Source organism: Agelaius tricolor, unplaced genomic scaffold (assembly GCF_023055355.1).
Source record: "Agelaius tricolor isolate 1412-34295 unplaced genomic scaffold, bAgeTri1.0.p SCAF_14, whole genome shotgun sequence".
NCBI classification, from domain to species: domain Eukaryota; kingdom Metazoa; phylum Chordata; class Aves; order Passeriformes; family Icteridae; genus Agelaius; species Agelaius tricolor.
Window position 1 is genome coordinate 15,956,911 of NW_027269274.1, and position 14,900 is coordinate 15,971,810.

General features: G+C 47.2%; 1 protein-coding gene across 2 annotated transcripts in view; it reads right to left on the reverse strand.

The window, feature by feature from the left end:
• CACNA2D2 (calcium voltage-gated channel auxiliary subunit alpha2delta 2) overlaps positions 1–14,900 on the reverse strand; it is a 210,582-nt gene that overhangs the window by 113,908 nt on the left and 81,774 nt on the right. For both annotated transcript variants that reach the window (XM_071439914.1, XM_071439913.1), the window contains exon 3: positions 14,689–14,805. In XM_071439914.1, the coding sequence (XP_071296015.1) occupies positions 14,689–14,805 (117 nt within the window). The remainder of the gene's footprint in view (positions 1–14,688; positions 14,806–14,900) is intronic.

The following is a 14,900-nucleotide window of genomic DNA, read 5'->3' on the forward strand; positions in this document are numbered from 1 at the left end:
AACCACAGAACCAAACACCTGCACCCACAGCCAGGAAGCCTCAGAAGACTTCTACAGGATGTTTTAGCAAAATGGCAGTCCACTGGGATTTGTGAAGTATTTTATCAAATATATAAACCAAAGATATTTAGAGTCCTGAGGGAAACAGCAAAGCCAGCATTAGTCTGAAAGGCAGCCCTGGCAATAACACATATGATGATAACAGGACCAGGAGGCAGGGCACTGAGGGAGGCAAATGATGGGTGGCATTGTCTTCATGCACCCAAATTTCTCCCCAAAACAACACAGATGTCAAGTGTGTCCTGGAGTGAGCAAGGGGCAGCAGGAAGAGCTCAGGCTCATCTTCCTCAGCACCTGGCTTAGGGCCCATTTCACTGAACCAAACTCAATTTCATCCTTCAATGTTTCCAAATCATAGCTCTGACTCCTGCACCCAGAAGATGTCCAGATTTTGAATGTCCTTCAAACTGGCCAAGTCAGTGAAGTTTTTTTTTTTTTTCCAAATCAAGTCCCAGGTCTGCACTTGGCAAAGAGGCAGAATTGAAGCAGAAATAATGTACCTTGATTTGAGACGAGGCAGAACTGACGTGGATCTTCCCCAACATCCCCTGACTGCTCTGGTGCTGGATCAAGAAGCCTGTGTCCTCTTTGTTAAGAGATATAATAAAGCAAAATTGCTGTCCTAAATATTACTAAAGCACTGGCTGGCATGTTTAATAAACCTTTCCATTTGGGTAAATTAGCACTCATCTGGACAAGTGCTGAAGTGCTGTTACTTGAAGAAAAAAATTCAATGCTCGGAGTCTAATTTAAATAATTATCAGCATATTTCTGCTCTGCCTGTTTCACTGAAATTACCAGGAGACTTGATGCAGTCTGAGTGTAAGTGCCTTTTGTCTGCATGTAATTTATTGACCCCATTTCAGTTAAGTTTTTGGGCCACTCATTGCCATGCTGGAGCACCATAACCAAAAAGGACTTTATGGCCAGACAGAGTAAAATCAGTAACAACTGATCTACTTTTACCCAAATCCCTTTCAAGAGCTATAAGTTATTTCCTCGTGTTCTCCACATGTGGTGGGTCTCAGATCTGGGAGAATCTGCTGTTTGGGGACCACAGACATCCATGGGGAAGACCAACACACTGACTGGGGATGATGGTCACCCCATCCCTGCCAGCCAGGCTTCAGGTGTAGACAAACACGGCCTCACAGCAAACCTGTGCAGTACTGGGATGTGTGCTGAAATGCTCTTGTATATCCTCCAAAACCTAGAGTGTGGATACCAGCTCTCCAGCACCAAATGCTTCATCCTACAGACCTCCAGCCATCCCATGGCTGTGTTCCATAAGGGACACAGCCTGGAGCAGCAAGCAGCCACAGGCTTGGCTCCCAAGAACAGAACAGCCCTGGGGACACAGCACTGACCTTCAGCTATGCTCATGCCAGAAGACCTCAGTACCCAGCACATTGGTCACAGGATTAATTTTATTTCTAGCAAGGAATATATAGAGAAAACTCTTGAATTGTTTTTCTTCCTTTTTTTCTGTTGCAAAATGGCAGTGGTATTTGTGCCTTTTCTTCTGCCCTAGCTCCAAGACTGTCAGCAGAAAGCATCACAAGACCCAAAATGCCCCCTTTCCCTGGAAGCACCTCCAGCCAAGCTGCCAGCAGCACTGATTTGAGGTATGGGGCCATCCCCTGTGGAACTCTGGGCAGCCCTGGCATAGGGTGGTGCTGCCTGGATGGATGAAGGTGACGCTCCTGCCCCGCTCCCCTGGCTGTGTCTGCATTCCGCTCGCGATCCCGCCATCTGCACCTTATGGCTGCCTGACGAGGGAAGCTTCCCTCCAGGGCACCTTCTGCAAACCTCACAGCCACCAGCTCATCAATCCCTGGCTCTCATCAAAAGACAAACTTATAAACAGGCCCAGACGCTTCTCCCAGGTTTAATGGAGGCAGCTCAGAAGCTGTGATCGTTCGATGTTTTCCAATGATAGTGGTGATGCCTGAGGCCAGCTATAATATTACCATGAAATAAATCTGCAGTGATATAATTAGCAGGGATGCTATTATACCCAGGTTTTAGGGATGCTCAGCACAGAGGGAGAAAAGCAGCTACTCAGAATGGGACCTTGCAGAGGTTCTGGGTTTGAGATGGGCTGGGAGTAGGAGAGACACAAAAACTCCAATGTCAAGGCAGTGGAGTTTCTTTCTGCATTAGTCTGCATGCAGAATTAATCTAGTTTTTTAATAGCCAGATGTTATGGTAAACAGAGGTCTGTGCAAGTCTCAGGGTTAAAGCTAACTTTCTCCTTGCCGCTCCAGCTACCTCTGCCCTGCAAGCAGCTGTGGAGTTTAGGAGGCACTTGCAAAGCTCCTGCTTCTTCCAGCATCCAGTCTGTGATGTGCTTGCGGTGCCCTAAACTAGGATGGGAGGTGGAGCAGGGAGATGCAAACCAACTCAACTCTGCAGCCCAAGTCTGGCAGGAGGAGATGACTGCTGTTTTCTCTGTCATGCTGCATCAGAGAACAACACCCTGTAAACTTTGCCACTGGTACATATAAAAGGTAGACAAATACCACTAAGAACATCTACGGGGAAAAGACAGAAGAGGCTAGGTTGGAAAATGGGATGCTGCTCGTATCTGCAAGGAATAGCTAAGAAAAGAGTTGGCACCTACACAGTGTTTTCTGTTACTTGCAGATGTAGTGCTAAAAGTAAGAGCACAGAAAAAGGATAGAACTAGAGAGAAATATTTTAGGATCAATGGTTATGGGGGAGAGAATGGGAAGAACAAAGTCAACACATGCCAGGATTGATCCTCAGTTTTGACACAAAATCCTTATGGCAGTTGCTGAAGAGTCACATTCAGGGAACATGGAGTTCCTGAGGACCCCTGGAAGGGTTTCTGCCCCACACACAGGACACAGATTCGTGAGCTGGAGCTCCTGTGCCAGTGTCTGCATGTTATGTCATGGCTTGATTATAAAAGGTGACATGCTAGGGCAGAGTTTGCACCAAAATCAAGAGATCATCCTTTAAATGTGCTGGGCAGGAGATGCCCTGGAGGAAGACCCTGAAGCAGACAGCCTGCCCTCAGCTAAGGTTCAAAAACTCTTCATAAGTTTTTAAGTGCATTTCCACATCTGCAGTCAAATCCTACACCTTCCCTCTTTTTTGCTACAATAAACTTTATCTCAGAATGTAATCTAGTAATAAAAATGGTTTTAAAATTATCTGACAAGCACTAGAAACCCCATTTCTTTTAGAATGACAACTCTATTTACAGTCTCACATACATACACTCTGGTTTATATTCTACGTACACACCAGGCCCTCAAGATTTGGGATATATCCTTCCCATCCACTTGCAAGAATCAACTCCAGTCATGAAAAGAAGTTCTTCAGCAGGCAGAAGGTAGGAAGAAAGATTGCTTCTGATGCTGGGATCTCTGCTCATGTCCCAGGACAGGGACACAGAGGGATGGGCAGTTTCCTCCCCCCTATATCAGGGCTGTCTTACTGCACTTGAGCAACTCTCCCAACTCCAGGGGCCAACTCTCCAGCAAGGCCCACAAGCTCATCCCTGAACAGGCCAGATAGCTGCTTTGGTTGAGGGGAGGTGCAAAACAGCTGGGTAACATCACACAGGGAGAAGATTTAGGATGTGTTCAACTCTTCCTCTTTCAAAAGGGTGCAGAAAATTGCTAAACTGCTAAAAAAATTCACATTCAAAGCCTGAAGTGGCCAGGGAACAATAGCACCAAACAGGAGCAGAGCTGAGAGAAGGAGCTGTGAGCTCCAGGGAGATGCTATTGTCCTAATCACGCATGAAGGACACCTTGGAGCTAAAAGTTCCAGAACTTAATTAGGAAGCACAGCTCTTATTCCAGGGTGCATCAAAGACAAAGAATGATCTCTCCAGGCCTCAGTTTCCCCATGCATAAAGCTGGAGCAGTCAAATACATCGACACAAAGGGAATACAGCACTTGCTGGAATGCACTTGGGAAGCCACACTACCACTATCTTGAATTTTGCTTCTCTGCTCCCACACTCACCCAAGTACAAGATTCTTATCTCCTCCTCCCCAAGCTTCCCACTGCTCCACAATGCTGACAAGCTCAACACCTTCCATATCTTATCCAAGTTCCTCAATTTCAGGCAGACCAGCAGAGACATCTTCATCTGTGTGAGTGGAGAGTGAGGCAGGGCTCAGATGAGCCACAGGAGCAGCCCGGACCGGCGCTGGCTCCCTGCATAATTAGCTGATATAAAAGCTGTGCCATCTACTGGCATCCCGCTGAAACACTGCTCCCATCAAGTTGTTGTTGCTCCAACAGCTCTTCGTGCAGAGCTGGGGTGGATTTCACTCACCCTTGTGCAGGTAGCATCACACAAGGGGCAGCCAAAGACAAAGTTCACTTTTGTCTACCAAAACCAGGCAGTCACTGGAGCCCTGTGTTCAGATTTCACTCCCAGTCCTTAAAATCCCTCACTTGCTATGGAATTATTAGCTTTACTTAAAGGATTTTTTTTTTTAATTATCATGCCCGCAGAAAAAACAAGCTAACCACCATTTAAAATCAGCTCCCATTATTATGCTTAAAATTTTGGGAAGACATTTTGGCAGACACAATACAGACCTATAGCTGGCAGCCCTGCACAGAAAACTAGAGTTACCCCTTCCACCAAACCTGTAGGGTACTTCCAATAGCCCTTACTGCTGTCACCTGCCCACTTTCAGAGATGTAGCACACCCTAAAGAGCAGAGGAGGGACAGAAACCCAGGGCATACAGCAGCTACACCAGCCCAGCAAACAGGGGCAGGCAATCAGACACACATCAGGCTGGGTCACGGAGGAGCTCCTGTGCCCTCACCAGCACTGCTGCAGCCCAGCTCTGTCTGTGAAGCTGCTCCAGCTCCCCCAGTTACCCCAGTTCCAGCCCCTCATGTCCCAGTTCAGCTGGTGGCTCCATGAGCAGCACCAGGCAGGCAGGCAGGTGCACAGTTAAATATTTTCACTCTCAACCTTTTCATGTTACTTTCACTTCAGATTGTGCCTCTGAACGCTGACAGATTTCTCATTGCAAGTCTGTATTAAGCTGCTTTTTAATTGCATTTTGACGGACCCAAAGGCCAGCAGGCAGAAGGGCACTTTATTTTTTTCCAAGGAACATTATTTTTATTGTAGAGGCAGGAAAGGTTTCCATTAATCCTCAGCAAGCAGACAGCTTCCACACAGCACGCTGGCTGCAGGGACGGCCGCTCCAGAGCACTGGGATGATTTGAGCACTGTCTGCTGGAATATCAAGGCTCCCAACAACTCCTCTTCAAAGAGCAGATGACAGGCTTGGCACAAAACTTGCATTAAATTGATACAATCTCTTTAATGTTATCTCTGGCTCTTTATCACAATTGTATGTGCAATTTACATTCTTGTCGCCTTTTTTTTATTAAGATTTGCTAGATCCTTATCGCCGATATTTTACACATTGTTGTAGTGTCACTCAAACATTTAATGGACATCAGCTGCTCTGGGAATATAGAATAGCTCCCTGCTATGGGGTAGGGGGGGATGCTGATGGATTTCAGACCCACTCCATGAAAGCTTCAGTGGATGCAAAGCAAATTCCCTGTGGGACAGAAAGCAGGGTCCTGGTGGGCACACCCCAGGGCAGGGAGCACACTGTGCCAGCTCCTGTGCCAGCACAGCACCACGTGCCCAGAGCCAAGCTGAACCCTCATCATGCAAGGCACCTTGGGGGCTGCCTCTGCTCCTCACCTGCAGCCAGCCCTGCTGTTCAATCACTCCTGTGCAGAGACCTACTGAGATAAACTCTGCCAAAGCTCATCTGGGGTGTGCGGCTGCAGAAATGAAACTTGCTAAATCTACTTTCTTTAGGGAAAAAAAAAAAAGAGAGGGATTTGAAGAGAGCTTTTGAGACAAAAAAGCTTCATGCAAGTCCATTAACCTCCAGGACCAAGCCTCCACCCCCTCACTCATTAGTCTTTAACTTCACTACCTGCCTGTAAACACAGCTATACAAATAACTGATTTTAGTTCAGCCCGAGGATGAAACCCTTAAAAAATAATCCTCATTCCACCTGAAATAAACTCAAAATGATTCACTGTCCCAGGTCAATTACTCCCATTCAATATGAGTCTTCCACCCCAAATGATGCATTTGAAATATTCAAGGGGAAAAGCATTAAACAAGAATAAATAGGTTGGAGGTTTTTCTGCCCAGGATCTTGGGCTTTGCAGAGCTCTCTGAGGATGTACAGCATCATGGAGGGCAGGGGCTGAACCCACAGGGACTGAGAGCACTCCTGTAAGTGCAGAAGCACACACTTCATGAAAACCTACAGGCAACCCTGGGGAAATAAAGATCCCCCTCTCACCCTCTCCCACTGTGCAGAGATTACAGAGTCACAGGACAGGGTGCAGAAGCAACTCCAGGTACCAAACTGCCATGGAAATGCATTTTCTCATGCCAAAATTAACCAAGAAAATTCAAATAAATCCCTTTTTCAGTGACATGGTTTCTTTTATTTTGCTATCATTGCAAGCATATCTTCCCAATCGTGTTTAAAGGTTGTTCTATAAAGAATTAAATGATAATTCCCTTCCCTAGCACTAATTCCCTCAGAGACCTCCTCCTCTTCTGCATCACTCACCAGTTTATATCTATATCTATCCTCCCAGATAGACCAATAAGTCATGCCCATGTGCTTTTACCCTTTCAGAACCCCCAAATGCCTCCTCTTAGAGCACAGCCCTGCCAGACCTTGGGATCCTGAGAGGGAAAGGACCAAGCTGAAGGACCAGAGCTCTGAGAGAGCCAAGCTCTACACCTGCTGCAAATCCCCTGCCCACACCAATGGCTTCAGCCATCTCCTCCTGTGCTGGAAAAAACAGGAAAAACTGAAAAACAGCATGGAAACTGCTGTCTAATACAAAACACCCTTTAAGGACTACTTCATCCTTCTCTCCTCCTGGTCTCAGGGGTGTCTGGGCTCCTCACAGCAAGGGGTGCGGAGTGCAGGAAGGCAAGGCACACACAGCAATTAAACCCTCCAAGAAAAGTCAGTTCTTATTCCCAGGAATAGAGAGCTCCTATTCCTGCTCCTGTGCGTGCAAACCAGGCTGGCAGCACTCAGAGAGAGGCTGTGAGGGCAGGCTTTGCTCAGGCTGAAAGCCCAGCAGGGCTGTGAGCCGCGATCCGGGACGAGCGCAGCGCTCGAGGAGGATGCTCGGGCAGGGAGGAAGCCATAAACCTAAAATAAATCTCTGGGCAAAGGCACCGAGTGCAGAGCTAAGTGCTACAGACCTGGAGCGTGAGAACCAGCTCACCTCTTGACAGGGCAAGGGACCAGACGGGTATTTCAGTCTTCAGGAAGGGCAAAGTCAGGCAAATATTTATTTGCGCAGGGAAAGAAGCTCTACTCTGGGTTGGAGAGCTATACTAAGAGACATCATCTTGTTCACAGAGCTGGTTTTGCCTCCTCTTTTGCTTTAGGCCCTGAAAGGGCATAGAAAAGAAAAACCAGACAGGTGTTTTCTTTAAACACCAGCTGTCCAGACTTCTTACAGCAAGTAGCAGAAACAACAGCCTCAGTCTGCCAAGGGCAAGGGAGGACAAAGGTTTCTTCACCTGTTCTTTACCCACAGCCATGCACAGGGCTGGGGATCTGCTGTGGAGACTCACTGAACACCCTATCAGGTCAGGACCATCAGTTTTCACTCTCCCATCTGTGATTCCAGATGCACTGGTGGCACCGAGTCCATTCCTTGTACGTGTGCCACAAAACAGGATCATCCCAGGAGCTCAGTGTGAGCAGTGCCACAGAGACAGCAGCCCCTGGGTCCTGGCAAACCTCTGCTGCCCCAGAGGGCACCCAGCAGCTCACCAGGTCGCAGAGCCCATCGGGCTGGGCTGCTGCCAAGTGTTCATGGGAGAAGAAAGGGAAACGTTCAATGTAATCTGCATGAAAGTGCAGGAAGCCCTAAATCGTGTTAGCACCATTAACGCCGGTTACATCGCTCAGCAAACTGGCCCAATACAGGTTTGATAGACTTGTTACAAACATCTGATTGTTCCTGATTAGATTAGACAATCAACCCCCATCCTGGTGTGTGGGCATTGTTTAACTCCCCTCTGCAATCTGTAAATTAGAATTCCAGACCTGGGAGACTGGATTCAAATTGGATTACTGGAGCAGGTCCAGCACAAGAACAATTGTGAGGCAGGAGAAGGCACACACACACATATGCACAAATGAATAAATAAATAAATAAACAAACACACGGGGACTGTCAGCCAGGATTTGATTAGGAGCAAATCAAAAATAGAATTAAAAACAAAAACCACCAACCAGCAATTACCGAAGAAGTGGGAAGAGGGCTGGATTTGTCACTATGAAATAAGAAAGCACAGAGGTCCTGCCTTTAAATAGTTTGTACTTCAGCATGTGCAGGATTGGTGATTGTTGTCCTTACTCCGCCAACTCAAGAGCTCCTGTCTGTGGCCATGCAGCTGGAATGGTGCAGGAGTGCATGAGGCATGAAGCCCCACACCTCACCAAACCCACAGGCTGTGTCAGAGCTCACCTGAGCTATGTTTATTCCCTCTCTCCTACCCCATTTTGCTGTCTAGGCAAGACAGATAACATGTCCCTTAGCTGGGACCCAGCAGGCCACAGTGTGACCACTGGTAGCCTTCTGACATGCCCAGAAGTTCCCCTTCAAGTCAAAGCCAGGGCTGTACCACACTGCTGGAGGGAAATCCACCAGGATTTGGCCCCACATGGTGACAGCCAAAGTGAACCCTGGTGCCTTGCAGCTCAGGAGGGCCTCCCTCTCCTGGCCTGGGAGCTCTCCAGTTAAACACTTCAATGACTTCACCTGGTTCAACATCCTTCAGACAGCTCCAACAACAGGACTTTGTTCTGCCAGAAACAAAGGAGAAATCCAGTACAGCCCCAAGGCTGCTTCTGCTGAATGCTGACTCCTTTTGCTGCCTGCCACCAAGACCAGAGGACAGCAACAACCCCAACAGTGAAGGAGAGAAGATTTCCTGATGATTTTCTACCAGCCCATGCTGTGACAGAGGTCAGTGCCTCTGCTGCTGAAAGAGGAGGGAGCAGGGAGATGCTCCCATCTGGGCTGAGAGATGCTTTGCTGTATGCCAATTTTTGCAGCTTGTCAGACAGGTGGCACTTTTTATTGTCCCTATCAGGGACCAGAAACTGATAAAGGCTCCATTCACCATAAACCTACAAGGGAAATCTCAGGGCAATCAGAATTGTTAAAGGGATAAACCTGTCCAATTAAATCCCCTCTGCACTCTTGATATATGCTTGGCCAGGCTCAAATGGAGCTTGGAACTAGTCCCAGTTGAGCAGTAATGCACTGAGTGTTCAACAAGGACTGAAAGCACAACTGGCCTGAGCTCCTCCCTCCTGCAATGCCCCCTGACCAGCTTCACACTGAGAAGCTGATTTGGTCAGTACTTTGTGGTAACACACCAAACTCTCACCTCACCTTTCATCACAGGATCCTAAAGCATGGCTGAGTACTAAGTGCATCAACTCTTCAGAAGAAACATGCCAGAAAAAACGCCAGTAAGTGGGAAAACTCAAGGCTGAGGAGTGGAAACACAAGACAAATCAGCAAAATAGGGTTAAGGCAGTAAAAAACCCTAAGCACCTCCAGACCAGCCACCTTTTCTCCCAGCTCTTCCAACCTCTTTCCCTTAGGATCCAAGATAAAGAAGGATGGGAACACCTACAGCCACATTACCCCAGGCTTTGTAGCCACAGGAAATCCAGCCAGACTTCCCTGCAGGATGCTTTCAAAGTACAGGAAATCCCCAGTCTTGTCCTTTGTATTCTTTTTTCTGCCAAAAGAAAATGTCTAATGCCAAGTTTAGATTTTACTACTCAGGTTGCAGTAAAATCTGAGTAAAATATATTGTGACCTCCTACACCTTAGCTGAAGGAACAGGAACCTTGAAACCTACCACTGAGCCCTCCTGCCAAACCCCTGCTTTCCCTCAGATGCTCATTCCACACTGGAGATAAATTCGCAGCAACAAAAATATGCTATTAAATTTCACAAAAATACAATTAAAAACCCCCGCAATCCTTCCTCTTACTCCTGCTAAGTGCTATTAGTGCTCTCATCACCAGAGCCAAGGGGCACCAAACCTGTTGCACACACATACATCTACATAAGGTACATATAGATGTACACAGTACACATTATAGATTCTGGTACACAAAATGCCACTTTGCTGCACGTCTGCTCAACACATCAAATTTAATACTGAACACAGCTGAGGTCCACAGGAAATGCAACAAACTTCACCTTAACTCAAAAGATTGTGCCAGTGATGCACAACTTGCAAAACTGAATCAGCTCTGTGGAGGAAACACCAGCCCAACCATGTCACCACTGGGGCAATGTGAGAGCCTGCAGGCATCCATACCATGGTTTGAAAGGCTCTTTCTGGAGATGGGGGAAGGCCACCAGCACAGACAGTAATCTTTAGGCTGGTCACAGTATATGAATAGTTCACTTCAGGGCATAACCTACTCAGTAAACTGTGGGATGTGTCGCTCTCAGGAGGCAAAGCAAATTGTCTGTGGTTAAACATGTGAAGAATGAAGCAGTCAGCATCCAAAAGCAGCCTTCACAAGAACTATATAAAAAGGAGAAACAATCTTAAAACATATCCTAGGATCTAAAATTTCCACCTCTCAGCCTCCTCCTCCATCACATCACAACTTCCTTCTCCCCCAGTCTGCAGAGCTTCAGGAGAGAACAGACCTGGAGGCATTGCTCAGGCACTTGACATAGTATTCTAAAAGAAAGGAAAAGTGCCCCTTGAGTTTGGGAATCTGGACCCACACCAACCCCACCTTCAGCTGATGGTTTTCCATGGCTCACTCAGTGCTCCACCAACAGCAAACTCCAACATCTGGGCTCCCAAACAAGCTCCCAAAGAAGCCCCAGCCTGTACATATCTCTCTAGGCACATACAAAGGCTAAGAGGGATCCGAACACACTGAAAAACTAAAGAAGAGATAGGAAATAAAGTTGAAAAAGTGACAAATAATCTGCTTGGCAAAAAACCAACTTGATGAGTTCTAGTCTCAGATGATGTAAAGCCATGAGCCATCCAGCTGTGATTCCCAGCACAAGGAAAACCCAAGGGGGATTTGTAGTTCTTTGGTAACATGGCAGCTCACTCCTTCCCACATCTTACAAAAGGTATCTTTTTTAGCCCTAACAAGGACAAGCTCATGAGTGTGGACAAGAGCAGCCCACTAAACTCCCTCCCAGCCAGGGAGGTCTATTAAGTCTATTGCTTCCTTACACTTCACTGTAGCTCTGGAACTTCCCCACAGTGCAGTACACTGGGTAAATGCAATGTCATCTCCTTCAGGAGTCACTCCACCTTAGTCTTTTACTTCCAATTCAAAGGAAATTAGATGCATTTTTGGTATTGAAGGCCATCTTTTTTATCTCCCCTCCTCTTAAATATTGGGAATAAAAAGCAGCTGGAACTACAGAGCCCAAAGGTGTCTGGGAAGCCAGGCTTGAAGCAATGGAATCATCAAAGGACACTGGAAAAGGCAATTAGTGCTGGTGCAAATCCATGTCAAACAGAAGCCATTTTGTGGAACATGGGGTAGAAGTCCCCCAGGATCCAGGAGTAGGTACTCCAGTGCCAGGTGGAACAGGTGGGGCTTGCAAAAACACCCCCCTAGGAGGTTTTTTGTCCCATGATGAGACTGTCATCTGATATGATGCTCTGGAACAAAAAGGGAGAGACAGCATCCAAATAATCAGCCCTTTGTAGGTGCCTTATTTTAGGAAGCAATTACCATCACTGCCACACACCCCTGGCTCCAGCACACCTCCAAAATGCACATGGGAAATCAGAGTGTCCTGTTAGTGCCAGACCCATGCCACAGTGCTGCACCATGGCTCTCAGGGCCAGACAGACTCAGTTTCCTTGGGGTTTATTTTTGCCTCTTAGAAATGCAATACACAAGGTAAGAAACTGTATTAATAAATGCTCTGCACATAGTTTAATAAAGACACATTAATATTTTCACTTAGAAACAGAGGAGAACAGGTACTTTGATGACTGGACTGAACCACCACTAATCAGAGCAGTGCTCTGAGCTGTGCACCCATGGTGTGTGCCCAAAGGCTTGTGAGCACCTTCCTACAAAGCCCCACTGAGGCCCAGGCAGCATCTCTTCTCCCTCCTGCAGCAAAGGAGGCAGGAATGTCTCCTGAGGAGAGCGAGCACACGAGTGACAGGGCAATTCCTACATCAAGGAGAGACTCCATTTCTCCCTCCTCACCTGCCCTTGCCAATACATGGAGTCCCACCTGACTCAGATGCTGAAAAATATGTTTCAAGAAGTCATCATCACTCTTGTGAGTCATGAGAGAAGAGGAGGAAATTACTCCAGGAGAGATGATTCAACTAAAGAGAGAGTTGAGACAGATGAAAACAGACAGGAGAATGGAAGGAGCTATGGGAGCCCCACTGCTTCAAAGGAGCTCAGCAAAATGTGGGAGAAATTTAGAAGATTCAATTTCTCTTCCCCCATCAACTTCCGCATTTCCAGATTTTGTTGTTAGTACCACCAATCCAAAATGGCAAGAATTTACATGGAAACTGGATGAAAAAGTCTGCTCCATCTGAGAGTGCACTCTGAGGGACTCCTCTTGAAAGAGTGATTTAGGAAGAGGGTTCATTGTTTCCTCCATGAAGACAGCACCACATGCTGTTACCTAACCAGCACTGCCAGAATCACCCCTATGACAGGTGAGCCCTTCACAGCACACCTGAAAGTCCTGCCCAAAAACCCAGAAAAAAGAAAGACAGTTGGAAGACAAACAAGGTTATTTGTACCATAGGCACAGTTCAACCCTTGATCTAGGACCAAAAGATGCACAAACTCTCTGTAAATCTGGGTGACTCAGAGCAAAGGGCAAAGCAAAACAGTATGACTTGATGAGCTGAAATTCAAATGTCACAGTGGAGCCACTCAGCACATTCATGCTGTGTAACTCAGGGTTATTATCCTGTGCATCCTGTGGGAGCCACGTGCTGTCCAGGTGTGTACCAAGTTTGCTACAACCTTCTGTCACCTGTGTCTTCCTCCAGCATCTATAGGTGCTGCACATCTCTGGAATGTTTAACATGATATATGCTCAAGTATGCACACAAACTGCATGAGCACAAGGATGCAAGTTCATGTTAAGAAGAAAACTGGTCTCCCTGATTTTCACTTCCACTATCCCAAATGCAGTGCTGACACTTTACACCTCTTTAGTCCCACTTCAGTTCCTTCCATTCAAGCTAAAACACTTGGCGTGAGTCCCAAGCAGGATCATTCTTTACTTCCCAGGGTAAGAAATTGGGTAAACAGCAATCTTCTTGACCCAAGTCCCTACAGCTACCATCTTTGTCAGGCACTGTGGACAACCTCACACCATCTGGACACTCAGGCCAGACTTTGACCATCCTTGACTAAGATCCTATCCTGAGTCTTGAGTCTCCCCTAGCCCACATGGGTGTCCTGTGGTTCCTGTTGCATACGCTCTCCAAGCCACTTCTTACTCACTGTGGAGACCTCCAAACCCTCACTGCCTCAGTTACTGCAACATCCCTTCTCTCACCACAGCTCATTTCCTGTCTCTCAGGTTGCAAGGTGACCGAGTCTTTTTGTCTGCAGTGCCTCTGTGGACACATCAGCTGTGTTACCTGCTCCAAGCTGTGTTACCTGCTCCAAGCCTTCCCCCTGTCCATCACCCTGCAGAAACCCTTTCAGTGGATCAAGCTACAAGCTGCATCCAGCTGGCCATGCTGCCAAATGCCCACTACAAAGCCACTTGATAAAGCTGTGTTTCAGAGAGGACACCTCAGCTCCTGGAGGGGAAGTCTCCATACCCCTGTGCAGTGGAGAAGGCTGTCCCCTCTCCAGGAAGGCAATCACTTGTCCCTGCCCCAGCAGCAGAGCACGGCCCTGCTGCCACCTTGTTACAGCCACTGCTGGGTTTTACTGAGCAGCACCATGGATCAGGTCACCTTCCCCCACTACAGAGAAAAAGAGTTCATTTTAAGGAGCGTTACAAAATAGCACAATAGATTGAAAATGTGTGCAGATACCCATGAGGGCAACCCACTCATGCTGTCACTCCCAGGGCTCAAGTCCCTGGCACCAACACAAACCCTTCAAGAGCATCATCTCCTAAACAGGAGAGGCTCCACTTGTCCAAAACACTTCCATGAGCCATGGCAGGGACATTGCAGTCCCTCTGCTTCCAGTACACCCCCAGCTAAATGACTGGATCAAATCTGCTGCCAGGCTTTTGCTGTCACTTGTATTCTTGTGGCAGCACCTTCAGGTATTTGCATGATGCTGGGAGGAGATAAAAAGCAAGAAGGTCCCTAGAGGACATCCCCACATGACACATGCTTGCCTCACGTGCTCCAGATGAATCTGTCCAATTGCAGGATACAGTCCCCAGAAAAGGCCACACAATCACAGAAATCACTTTGAAGCTGAGATCATACTGCTACACCAGCATCAACCCTCTTGTTTAAACAGAGCATCTCCATCAAAGGATGAGCACACAGGCCCATCTCCTTACCTTTAAAGCACGGACTTTCTTGGCCAAGAGGCTCTCAATGTCCCCTGCGACCTTCTCCACCAATTTCCTGGGCACATTCTCCTTGACTTCAAACAGGCTTTTATTGTCATCGTAGATCTAAGAGGGGAAGCAAGAGAAAAAGACAGTCAATATTAGTGAGGAGTACAGCAACCTTCCTACAGAAAAGCTGATCCTCTAACAGAGAATGCTAG